This window comes from Pipistrellus hanaki, assembly GCF_964339955.1.
Source record: "Pipistrellus hanaki genome assembly, chromosome: 18".
In the NCBI taxonomy this organism is placed as follows: Eukaryota; Metazoa; Chordata; class Mammalia; order Chiroptera; family Vespertilionidae; genus Pipistrellus; species Pipistrellus hanaki.
In genome coordinates this window covers 9,404,861-9,417,554 of record NC_140520.1, presented here as the reverse complement: position 1 = coordinate 9,417,554, position 12,694 = coordinate 9,404,861, and the positions used below count along the sequence as shown (strand labels likewise).

At 55.5% G+C, this 12,694-nt stretch overlaps 1 protein-coding gene across 1 annotated transcript in view; it reads left to right on the top strand.

Moving 5' to 3' along the window:
- The window catches only part of NOTCH2 (notch receptor 2), a 132,251-nt gene that overhangs the window by 112,689 nt on the left and 6,868 nt on the right, over positions 1–12,694 (top strand). The window contains exons 21-31 of the mRNA XM_084866370.1: positions 7–191; positions 896–1,028; positions 2,690–2,926; positions 4,212–4,324; positions 5,407–5,912; positions 7,186–7,533; positions 8,272–8,414; positions 8,608–8,818; positions 9,582–9,678; positions 11,056–11,221; positions 12,113–12,414. Coding sequence (XP_084722496.1) covers positions 7–191; positions 896–1,028; positions 2,690–2,926; positions 4,212–4,324; positions 5,407–5,912; positions 7,186–7,533; positions 8,272–8,414; positions 8,608–8,818; positions 9,582–9,678; positions 11,056–11,221; positions 12,113–12,414 — 2,441 coding nt within the window. The remainder of the gene's footprint in view (positions 1–6; positions 192–895; positions 1,029–2,689; positions 2,927–4,211; positions 4,325–5,406; positions 5,913–7,185; positions 7,534–8,271; positions 8,415–8,607; positions 8,819–9,581; positions 9,679–11,055; positions 11,222–12,112; positions 12,415–12,694) is intronic.

Sequence of the window (12,694 nt, the reverse complement as noted above, 5' to 3'; positions counted from 1 at the left end):
CCCCAGGGCTGACCCCCGACCGCTTATGCCAGCACTCGGGCGTCTGCATCAATGCTGGCAACTCGCACCACTGCCAGTGCCCCCTGGGCTACACCGGGAGCTACTGCGAGCAGCAGCTGGACGAGTGCTTGTCCAATCCCTGCCAGCACGGAGCCACCTGCAGGGACTTCGTTGGTGGATACCGATGTGAGGTGAGTCAGGGGGAGGCACACGTCAGAGTCCTTCCGGAAGATGGTGCAGCTATTGCGGAGCACTAGGGTATTGAATTTAGCTGCGTATGTCTTATTTCTGCAAATTTTAACCAAGCGCCATTCCAGCGTTTCCTGTGAACGTATAAACGTGTTCCTTTCAGGCCCCTGTGCCATAAGTTAGTGTAGCTGTAGTGAGATATCTTCAGAGGTCTGGAACCACCTCACTTCCCCGGGTTGCCTCTGCTCGTTTCAACATTCGGAGCCAGTATTCACCGCCTGAGCCTGGAGATGAGTAAATGCAATAGCTTTTACCACCATCCACACAGACGACTTGGCTCAGTCATAGCATCTTCATCCCATACAAGGGAATGCATCTTTTAAAGAGGGGACCACCCGCCCACAGGAGGAACAGGAGTTTTGCACAGGGGTCCCGTCTGAAACATCCCTCAGTATCCAGTCCTTGCCATCCGTGACGGTGGCTTTTTCAGCGGGAGAGGTCGATGCTGGTGGGCAGCCGTCAGCCCCGCTCAGGATGATGGTTGAGAGGGGGGTGATGTCACAGAGAAACATGCCAGAGCCAAGACGGGGAGGGGGGGGGGGGGGCGCGCGCGCAGGGGTCATGATATCATGCCAGATCTCATTTGCTCGTGGCCTGTTTCTAACAATGGTCCTGTATTTCTTGTCCTTCTGTCTGCCCCCGGCAGTGCGTCCCAGGGTACCAGGGTGTCAACTGCGAGTACGAGGTAGATGAGTGCCAGAACCAGCCATGCCAGAATGGGGGCACCTGTGTCGACCTTGTGAACCACTTCAAGTGCTCCTGTCCGCCCGGCACCCGCGGTAGGAAAACAGCCTTGTCCGTTCTCTGTCCGGGGCATTCTCTAAGTTACAAATGCAATTTTAATGTTGAGGAGAGGGTGTTAAAAATCAGATATTACATGGTCTGAATTCTGGTAACTCGGCCGTTTCATTCTCTCGGCTCTTGCCCGGCTCTGAGGTTCTGACTCATGTCCTTAGTGCTGTCTGGGTCTTGCTGACATCTGATATTCCATGAAGCACAGAATGTGGAAATCATAGAATTTTGCAACAACATTAGCCTGGTGGCGAGATTTCTTGGAGCTTCGAGGGAAAACAGCCAGTGGCCCCTTGAGTAAATAAGTCCAATTTACCAGATGATGTATCTTTTTTTTTTTTTTTTTTTTTTAAACCTGCCAAGTCTTGTCCCCCTAAGGTGGGGAAATGAATGGATGAAAACTATTGACCGATATTCATAAGCCTAAGGAGGGGCCTGGTGGCTAACCATTGCACTTTTTCCTAATCGCTACTGATTTTCCCAACAGAATTCACTGAACATTCGATCTTTAAACAATGACTTAAAATGGCACCTTTATCAATCTCTCAATCCCCTGTATATTTGGGAGTTTTTTCTTGGACTTTCCTGTTTTGTTTTGTGAATTTATCAGTACTACCCTAGAGGTTTTAATTCTTATGGATCTTCTTTTCCAGAGTTTTCTGGGCTATGGTCATAGTTTATGTTTTTCCATATGACTTTAACATCAGACTGTCTATTTAAAAATCCTGTTGGTATTTTTATTGGAGTCACATTGAATTTCTGAATGTGTATAGAAAAACCTGACATCTTTATGATGAGGAATCTTCATTTATTGTCTCCTTCTGTGTCTTGCATGACTATTTTTAAAGTTTTCACATTCGTAGATATTTTATCTTTTGCTGTTGCTATTGAAAATGAGGTATTACATTTCTCTTTCTTTTTAATACTACATCTTATACTCGTGTACGCTACACATTCAAGCAGTAGGAATTCAAAACTGTTTTTCCTTTCTTTTGTAGTTTTTTTCGTTGCTTATGGAGTCATTTCTAGAATAGTCATTAATTTCTTATGTTCCTTTCTCAAAAGTATTTACCGATATTTCTACTGGATGGCTCATTTGCATTTATTATACATTAAATGAGTTCTGTTTTAAATAAAATAACCGTTGAGCTCTCAGCAGGATATTTCCCCACTGTTTTTTGATAAAAGAAACTAGCATACTTAAACCATTATCCAGAAGAATAGTCAGTGGGTACGAAACTTTAAAAAAGTCTTTCAAAATTTAGTCCCAGTTCTTACCAATATTTTTACCTGCTTGTAGTCTATGCAGTTATTGTTATGTTCTCTTTGGAACAGTTTTTATATTTTGAATCAGGAGCTCCGGTGTCCTCGTCTCTCAGGTGAGACACTCACTACCAGCTGCTCGCTGGGGACTGTCATTGCGTGGAGCGCACCTCTGAAGCCCTAAGCACACTCTTTCCTTTGCTGTCACTGGTCCCCAGAAAAATGGTGGCTGTCGTGGATCAAGAGTGTACTTTGCCTAAGAGGTCTCTCCACAGATGGAGGAGAGGAACGGATTGACTTCAAAATGGCAGCCAGGAGGGGCCCTTCCTTGCTGGAGAGCAGGGTCCCCAGCACGGCCCTAATTCTCACTCTCCTCTCCCCCCAGGCCTGCTCTGTGAAGAGAACATTGATGACTGTGCCAGGGGGCCTCACTGCCTCAACGGCGGCCAGTGTGTGGATAAGATCGGGGGCTACAGCTGCCGCTGCCTGCCTGGCTTTGCCGGAGAGCGGTGTGAGGGGGACATCAACGAGTGCCTGTCCAACCCGTGCAGCTCGGACGGCAGCCTGGACTGCATCCAGCTCACCAACGACTACCTGTGCGTCTGCCGCAGCGCCTTCACAGGTGAGGCCTCTCCGGGAGGAGGCCGGGCCCGTGGGGCCTGCCCAGACCCGAGGGAGCTTTTCTCAGGTGGGAAAGCTAGACCAGCTCCGGTCAGGGCCCAGTTTCTTCTGAGGTCTGTGCTCGATCGATTCTATAGTCAGTCTGCAATCTCTACATTTTCTCTTCTGCTATACATTGATTTTATATATATCCCATATATTGTATATATACTACATATGTGTTTGTATATATACAATATATGGGATACATATATTATATATATATATATATACACACATATATATATACACACACACACACACACACACACACATTTGTAGTATATATACATTTATGTAGCAGAGATACAAAAAAAAATAGAATGTTGGGAGTAATTGAGCAAAATCACATTTTTTAAAAATATATTTTATTGATTTTTTTACAGAGAGGAAGGGAGAGGGAAAGAGAGTTAGAAACATCAATCGGCTGCCTCCTGCACACTCCCTCCTGGGGATGTGCCCCCAACCAAGGTACATGCCCTTGGCCAGAATCGAACCTGGGACCCTTAAGTCCGCAGGCCGACGCTCTGTCCACTGAGCCAAACCAGTTAGGGCCAAAATCACATTTTTTTATTGCAATAAAATACACATAAAGTGTACCATCTTAACCACCCTTAAGTGCACAGCTCAGTGGTGTTCATCACCAGCATCCATCCACAGGGCTCTTTTCCTCCGAGCAAAATACCAGTGGGGAAATGAGCCCTGGAAAGTTAAGCTGTATTTTAAAGCAGTACCAATCAGGCTTCAGAAAGCCTAAAACAAAATGATTGAAAAGAGATGTTATGGATGAAAATTCTCTATAAATTGCAAATCAGCACTTATGTATCTTGGTCTGGGGTAGTCTTTGCTATGAAGGAGACGATGTTAACAAAATGCAGTGAACAGTTTTGCTAATGTTTCCTTTGGCTTATGAAAGCTAAATGCCTTCAGTAAAAAGCTGTGTCGTTTTCCTTTTTTCTTTTTTGGGTGATGGTCTTAGAGTCACTTTTCATATCTGTGCTGTTCTGTGAGTCAGGTGGGAATGTAGGCCAGGCCTGTTTGTAGTGGAGATGAGACAGGTGAGGGGGTGGGTCCGGCACCCTGAGGTCGGCGTGTGCTTCTCCCTGTCTCTGTGGCGGAGACCTGAGCGCTCGTACCTCCCACCCCACCTCTGACCTCTGACCTCTGACCCTGGGCTCTGACCCTGGGCTCTGCTCAGAAACTTGTACTTCTGCCTCCTAAAGCTCCTTTTCATGTTCTGCTTTGAGGTCGTCACTGCGAAACCTTCGTCGACGTGTGCCTCCAGATGCCTTGCTTGAACGGAGGGACCTGTGCCGTGGCCAGCAACATGCCCGACGGTTTCATCTGCCGTTGTCCCCCGGTAAGTGCCGTGCTGCCTCCCGAAGGCGCATGCTGCCGTCATACGGTCCGACCGGGCCGAGCGTAGCCTGGTCTCCCCACGCTGCAGGGAGGCTTTCTGGGTTCTCCGTTTCAGCTCCCTTAGAAGGAAGAGCTTGGGTTTCCATGTAGAGCTGGGATACTGACACAGCGAGCGCCCTACGCTGCGCCTGTGGGTCTCCGGGAGCACCCAGGGACCCTGCACGCAGCGGGGGGGGGAGGGGGGGGGGTGCTCCCCGCAGAGAGGACTGTTGTCTCTGGCTGCGGGTGCGGTGCCGCGCTGGCGGTGGTCTTGCTCGCTGCCCAGCTGGGGGCAGAGTTGGTTGGAAACGCAACTTTGCTGGCATTCCTCCGCAGGGGCTGTTTGGGAGCAAGCTGCTTCCTAAACTAGAAGGAGGCCTGTTTTAGCCATCTGCTGTGCAGACCCGTTTGCCGCTGGCAGAGGCTGACATCTCCCTTAGGCAGAGATCCCTGTGTGGAGGCACCGAAGGGAAGCCTCTGCAGGCACCTGGCCGGGGGCTGTGCAGGGAGTGCAGGGATGACTGCCATGGGGAAGTGTATTTACCCAGGACTCCGGAAGTGGTTCCCACCCTCCCCAAAGGTAAGGTGACCAGACGTCCCGCTTTTGGCGGGACAGTCCCAATTTTTAACAATTTGTCCTGCATCCCGAAATCGGGACTTTTTTAAAATCCCATGGGACAAGGGACAAATTGTTAAAAAATCGGGACTGTCCCTGCCAAAAGCGGGACGTCTGATCACCTTACCCAAGGTGGTTAGGAAAGATGGTTAGGAAAGATGTTAACAGATACAATGTCACCTGCATCTTGTCCCATCACAACCTGTGGGCTTAATTTGGACGTGACCTTAAGTGGGTAGAGCCCACATCGCCCCACGGGTGGACTCAAAGAGGTCCCTTCTTGCAAGTTGGCCCCGTTGGCTGCGTGGAGGAATCTGAGGGGTCTCGCGCTTGCCGCCCTAGCGGTGTGGCCGAAGGCTCGGGAGGGGACACGGGACGTGCCCTCCAGAATCCATCCCACAGCCTCATCTGTTCCCTGGTCTCCGCAGGGGTTCTCCGGGGCGAGATGCCAGAGCAGCTGTGGACACGTGAAGTGCCGGCAAGGGGAGCAGTGCGTCCACACGCCCTCGGGGCCCCGCTGCTTCTGCCCCAACCCCCAGGAGTGCGAGCTGGGCTGTGCCAGCAGCCCCTGCCAGCACGGGGGGAGCTGCCTCCCGCAGCGCCAGCCCCCGTACTACTCCTGCCAGTGCCCCCCGCCGTTCCGGGGCGGCCGCTGCGAGCTCCCCGCGGCCCCCACCAGCGCCCCGCCTGCCACCTGCCACAGCCAGTACTGTGCCGACAAAGCCCGCGACGGCGTCTGCGACGAGGCCTGCAACAGCCACGCCTGCCAGTGGGACGGGGGCGACTGCTCCCTCACCATGGAGAACCCCTGGGCCAACTGCTCCTCGCCGCTGCCCTGCTGGGACTACATCAACAACCAGTGCGACGAGCTGTGCAACACGGCCGAGTGCCTCTTCGACAACTTTGAGTGCCAGGGGAGCAGCAAGACGTGCAAGTAAGGCTCCCGGTTCCCTCGCGGCCGAGGGAGACTGTCACTAACACGCCTCGGTTTCCTGTTCTCGCTCCTAACCACTCCAGCGCTTCCGCCCGACCCGCCTCCGCTTTCAGACTGGTGGCCCGAGGCCCCCTGCTCCCTGGCGCCGGCCTCGTCCCACCGCACGCCGCCCGGGGCGCTGCCTGGCCGGCAGAGGTCCCGGGATGCTCATGGCACCGCCACCCTCTCTCTGCCTATTTCTGCCTTCTCACCTGCGGCTCTCGTGACCTCCTGGGGAAATGCCTTTTGGAAGTGGCGTTGGCCACTCTCGGGCAGAGCCTCTCACGTTAACCTGCCTGCGGGACGGATGGAAAGGTCTGTACCTCTGCCTGCTCACCCCACTCCTTCCCCAGCCGGGCTTGTCGGGAAGCGGAGCTAAAGGTCAGGCCGGGCAGCCCGCTCCTGGTCTTGGCTTCGCAGCTCCGGGGCGCTCTGCGGTTCACAGGGAGACTCTCCCGTTAGCTATCCCGTCTCGTTGCCTCTGAGGAGTTTCCCACAGCCTAGGGAGGCGTGGGTGTTTCACGGGTGAGGGAACCGAGACCCAGGGGGTACATTGCCAAAGCACACCCAGCGCTTCCTGTCCCCTCGGCCCTGGCTGAGCGAGCGTGGCAGCTCGTGCCGGATGGAGTGACTGCCCCATGTAGTGGTCTGTGCAGCATTTAGGTTCTGGGACTCGGTTTCCCCTTCCTGGTATTTGAAAGAGGCCATACAAGTGAGATGTGGTTTCCTGTGTGGGACACACACCTCCCGGCCCACCTTCCATAGCTGGGATTCAGTGTGGGTTGGGAGGGATAGAGGCCACATGGACACGGTCTAGATGGCTCGGAGCTACGTATCCAGGTTCTGGAGGCACCTTCGAGGGTTACTTCCTTCCGATGCCCCTGGTTCCCTCGCCAGGGCGATGCAGACAGAAATAGAGGTAACACGAGGCAGGTTGATCTCCATCTTGTTTGTCCATCTTGTTTGTACTCTTGACTTAAAAACACTGTGAGCTGCCAGGGCCCCTAGCCCGCGTGGCACAGTGAGCACTGATGTCTCTCGTTGAGGGCATGCCCCCGACTCTGTACTCTAAGACGGCAGGGGTGGGAGACCAGGGAAGGCTTCACAGGGCGTGTGGAGCCTGACAGGAGCCACAGGAGATGGGTAGGAGAAACCCAGCGTCGTTCCCAGTGGGAAACCGAATGGAGCTGCGGCCTCGTCTGAGCACCTCCCCCCGGCCCGCCTCCCCGCCCAGGTACGACAAGTACTGCGCGGACCACTTCCGGGACGACCACTGCGACCAGGGCTGCAACAGCGAGGAGTGCGGCTGGGACGGGCTGGACTGCGCCGCCGACCGGCCGGAGAACCTGGCCGAGGGCACCCTGGTGATCGTGGTGCTGATGCCCCCCGAGCAGCTGCTGCAGGACGCGCGCAGCTTCCTGCGGGCCCTGGGCACCCTGCTGCACACCAACCTGCGCATCAAGCGGGACGCCCAGGGCCGCCTCATGGTCTACCCTTACTACGGCGAGAGGCCGGCCGCCCTCAAGAAGCCGAGGCTGGCACGCCGGTCGCTGCCCGAGGATCCAGACCAGGAGGTGGCTGGGTACGTTTTGGGTTTCTGAGTTGTTGTTTTGTTTGTTTGTTTGTTTTTTATTGACTTGAGAAAAGGAGAGCCTAGAAACATCAATGATGAATCATGGATCGGCTGCCTCCTGCACGCCCCCTCTTGGGGATGGAGCCCACACCCCGGGCATGTGCCCTGCATGGAACCGTGACCTCCTGGTTCATAGGTTGATGCTCAACCCCTGAGCCATGTCGGCCGTGCTCTGAGCGTCTTAAAGCTTAATTTCATAAAGCTGAGCCCTTCGATACACACAGGAAGTCATCCCGTAATCCATGGAAATGCAAAGCCCAGACAGATGATAGCACAGCCGCCGGGCAAAACAGGCGCACGGTCCCAGGATCTGCGTCTGAGAGTAAAGGGGACCGTGAGCAGGAGGCGAGAGGCAGGGAGGCCTCCTCAGGTGCCGGGCTCCCCAACCTCTCGCCAGGTCGCTTCACACCCCTTTAGCGGGACACCTCTCTCGCATCCATCGTCGGCGTCTCAGCTGTGTGCTGCCTCAGTCGGAGGCTGGGACTCAGCCCAGGAAGGGGAGGGGGCATCCCCTAGGCAGGAATCAGTGTGTAGGATCTGAAGGAGAAATAGTTTAACTTCTGAGAGCTTTCTGGAGGAGGCAACACCACAGAGCAGAGAGGCCTACGCTGAAGGAGACAAGGAAGGCTCATGCAGCCCTCCCTCCCTCCTCATTCCCCTTTCTCCTCTCTCCCCGGGCACCCACAGCTCTAAGGTGTTTCTGGAAATCGACAACCGCCAGTGTGTTCAAGACTCAGACCAGTGCTTCAAGACCACGGATGCAGCCGCAGCTCTCCTGGCCTCTCACGCCATCCAGGGCACGCTGTCCTACCCGCTGGTGTCTGTCGTCAGTGAGTAGCACTGCTCTGGGGGAAGATGGGGAGGTGGGGGGGGCGTCACCTGGGGACAGAGGGGAAGGGCACGCTCCTCCGCGTGCAGAGCTCTTTGCCTTGGGGGCTGGGGGCTCGCAGCGGCCCTCTGGGTAAACGTGAAGTGGGGCGGTCGATGTTTTATCCGCACCTTCCCTGTCGCTCGCACTTCCAGGTGAGTCCCTGGGCCCCAAACCCACCCAGCTGCTCTACCTCCTCGCCGTCGCCGTCGTCCTCATCCTGTTCATTCTGCTGCTGGTGGTGGTCATGGCCAAGCGGAAGCGGAAGCACGGCTCCCTCTGGCTGCCCGAAGGCTTCACCCTCCGCCGCGAGTCCAGCAACCACAAGCGGCGGGAGCCGGTGGGACAGGACGCCGTGGGGCTGAAGTAAGCCGGCCGGCCCGCAGCCACCGCGCCCCCGGGACCCGAGGGCCAGCGCAGGCAGGCGGGGCGTGTGGGGTGCCGCCTTCCGCTCCGAGCTCTGGCCACTCCACCACACGTGACCACACGTGACCACACGCCAGTGCCCCCGGAGAATAGTATCCCTGGTGACCGACGCTAAGAATAATAATATTCCAGAACTGCGAAACAGCAGCCAGGGGCCGGTGCTGCCGACCTGCACGCGTACCTGTCGCATCGCATTGGTGCTCGGCTTCTGTGCCGAGGCACACGTTATGTTCTGTTTTGTTCATCCTCCCCCGAGGATATCTTTCCCCGTTAATTTTTAGAGGAGGTGGGAGGGAGGAGGAGAGAGAGAGAGAGAGAGACAGAAAGAAACATGGGTGTGGGAGAGACACATCGATTGGTTGCCTCCCACACACATCCTGACCAGGCCAGAGACCCTGCACCCCAGATTCGTGCCTTTGACCAGCAGAATCAAACCCGAGACCCTTTCGTATGTGGGCCAGTGCTCTAGCCACTTGGCAACACTGGCCGGGGCAAGCACACCTTTGTTGTCAGCGCCTGATGGGCGGGAAAGAAAGGATGCTTACTCAAGTAAAGGAACGTAAAACGCTGCCCACCCGCGTGGGCCAAAAGCGAGGATAGAGATGAGAGTGTGTCCTGGTGGGACGGGGGTGGCGGTCCTCCGGATCCCATTGGTGATATACCTCTTCTCTTGTTTTCCCTTCCTAACCCCGGCGATTATCAGAAACCTCTCAACGCAAGTCTCCGAGGCCAACCTGATAGGTTCTGGAACCAGTGAGCACTGGGTGGACGACGAAGGGCCCCAGCCAAAGAAAGCCAAGGTGACTGGCCACCATCGGCCTCACGCGGGGCACATTTCCGTTTCCGTCCTTGGGAGCAGGGGCGCCCCAGATGGGAGTGATCGTCTTTATACGTTGCTCGGGCAACGGCTATCCTGGGCGGTCATGAAAGGCGGGGATCGCTAGGTCATGGCTGGCTTCGGGTGACCTATGTAGGTTTTCAATAAGAACTCTTAAGAATAATAAAGCCAGCCTGCTTCCTTCCCGAAGTGCCCTAGATGGAAGCCGAGTAAGGACTGAGGTGTGGAAATCCAGTGTCCTGCTGGCTCCATCTCACCCTCGCCCTGTCGGGCATTTCCCCGCTGGAAGGGAGGGTGGGGTTCACAGCGAAGAAGCCAGTGGCCGTCGGATTTAGAGGGCTTAGTGGCCATCGGCTGTAGGGGACCGAGGAACGAAAGCCATTTAGAAGTAAGAGGCGGATCGGGCTGGGGCTGAGGTGGAAAGGTCCATAGCTGTACGTGGCTGGGACGTGTGAGCGTCCCATGGGGATTCTAAATCAGCGTCAGAAGGTGGACCTTGGGTGTTACCGGCACGCACTGAGCAGCACAGTCCGGTCAAGTCCAAAACTCTGCTGCTTGGTAGCTGGCAAGCTATTTAACCTCCTTGTGTGTAATTACCCTTATTTGTAAAATAATGCTGTTAATAGGGACACTAATCATTCTTTTCCCTGTGAGTTGTTGTGGGGATTAAATACAGCAGTCCTTTTATTCCATGCTAGATATTCAGTAATAGGCAGCTGCTTTTAAAATTGTAATAATTATTATTGCTCAACAGATATTTCCCCGGTGCTTGCTCTGTGCCGGGCGCTTGTTTGCACAGGGCGGCAGCCCCTGTTCTCAGGAACCTCGGTCTGTCTGGTGGTAGAGACTGGGGTGCAGGCGTCCGGGAGCGCCCAGCATGTGGTCAGGAAGGAGAGGGGAGCAGAGTGCTCTTCAGGGCCCACAGGAGGGATTGAACCCAAAGTCATTTGACAGGGCCGTAGGAGTTACAGGATTGGGAGAGACCCTGGCAGACAGAGACCCTGGTAGGAGTTAGTCAGAAGATTGGGAGAGACCTAGCAGACAGGGAGCAGCAGGAGCAAATGCCCGGAAGCAAGGAGATGGCATCTTGGGGCCTATACATGGCATTTAGGTAGGCAGACACGTCAGGTATCAAGGCTGAGGCTGGCGTTTGGGCGGTGGAGGTGGGAGAGCTGGACGGTGAGTGGGACAGGGGAGCAGGAGCTGTGGAGGCGGCTATGGATGCAGATCTGAGGTTCCAGGTGGGGCTGAGGGGAAGCTGGCGGAATGCTCGGGACTAGTTTCACCCGCGGCTCCTGGTGGCGGGCAGCTTCACAGCCGGCGTGCCGTCCCCCTGCAGGCTGAAGCCGAGGCTTTGCTCTCGGAAGACGACCCTATCGATCGGCGCCCGTGGACGCAGCAGCACCTGGAGGCCGCAGACATCCGCCGGACCCCGTCGCTGGCCCTCACGCCCCCGCAGGCGGAGCAGGAGGTGGACGTGCTGGACGTGAACGTCCGGGGCCCAGGTCAGCACACCTCCCCTCCCCCGCCCCCGAGGCCACGCCTGCGTGGGTTCTCTGTTGTCCCTCCCGTGTCTGCTCTGCTTGGAGATGTCCCCAGCCAGCTTCCCAGGCGCTGAGTCAGCACGAGGAGACGAATGCTTGAGGAATACAGGCACGCAGACATGAACTCACAGAGCAGACCCTGGAGAGGGGTGTTGCGGGGGGGATCTCGCACCGCTTCACGTCCAAGCGTGCTTGCAAACACGTGGGCTGATTATATGAGACAGATTTCATTTACTTTTTTGTCGTGTTCTGGGGATGGGTTTGGGGTGTTTTGTTTTTGTTTTTGTTTTTATTAATCCTCATCCGAGGACATTTTTTCCATTGATTTTTAGCGAATGGGAAGGAGGGGGAGAGACAGAGATACGTCAATAGGTTGCTTCCTTCATGCACCCCAACAGGGGCTAGGGATTGAACCTGCAACCGAGGTACATGCCCTTGAGTGGAATCGAACCTGCAGCCCTTCCGTCTGTGGGCCAAACCGTCTAGGACGAGATAGATTTTTAATACAACGGAAAAATCATATCGAAGCAGAGGGATGGGGAATTCATTTAGCTGAAACTTGGGTACCTATGGCTCAATTAACACTGAATATTTTAAATTGTCCATTTAAAAATAACAGAGCACTTAGAAACTTGCTCAGAAAGCTTGTTTAGCTTTGAGAAGAACCCTTCTTGCTGCCTCCTTACCCTTTCCTGGGGGGCCGTTCCCAGGGGCAGAGCAGGTGGCCGGCGTCACCAGAAGCACAGGGATCCTTCCCAGTAGAACTCACGTTGAGCGAGATCTCCGGCAGTGGGGCTCACGTACCACGAGTGCCTTTCTCCTCCTGAGCTCCCGGCTTCTCCTTCCCTGCAGACGGCTGCACCCCGCTGATGCTGGCTTCCCTCCGAGGAGGCAGCTCCGACCTGAGTGAGGAAGATGAAGACGCCGAGGACTCGTCTGCCAACATCATCACCGACCTGGTCTACCAGGGGGCCAGCCTGCAGGCCCAGACGGACCGGACCGGCGAGATGGCCTTGCACCTGGCCGCGCGCTACTCCCGGGCCGATGCCGCCAAGCGTCTCCTGGACGCGGGTGCGGACGCCAACGCCCAGGACAACATGGGCCGCTGCCCGCTCCACGCCGCAGTGGCAGCTGATGCCCAAGGTGTCTTCCAGGTAAAGAACGTGATCCGTGGCGTCTTCTCTTCGTTGAGGCGCTTGGCGTCCCATTATACTCGCTCAGTAACTCTTTCCGAGAACACAGCAGGTGGCCGAGACGTGCTGGCTAGATGGGAAAGCCGGAAAGGGGAGGCAGGCAGACTGACCTCATTGTCTGTGGCCAGGTGGCGGTGGTAGAGCCGACAGCAGCGCTCTGAGTGCGAATCACGTGGTTTCCTGAGGAGCCAGAACGCCTCCCAGGGGAGCAGAGCGAGGGGAGTGGTGCCCGTGATGAAGC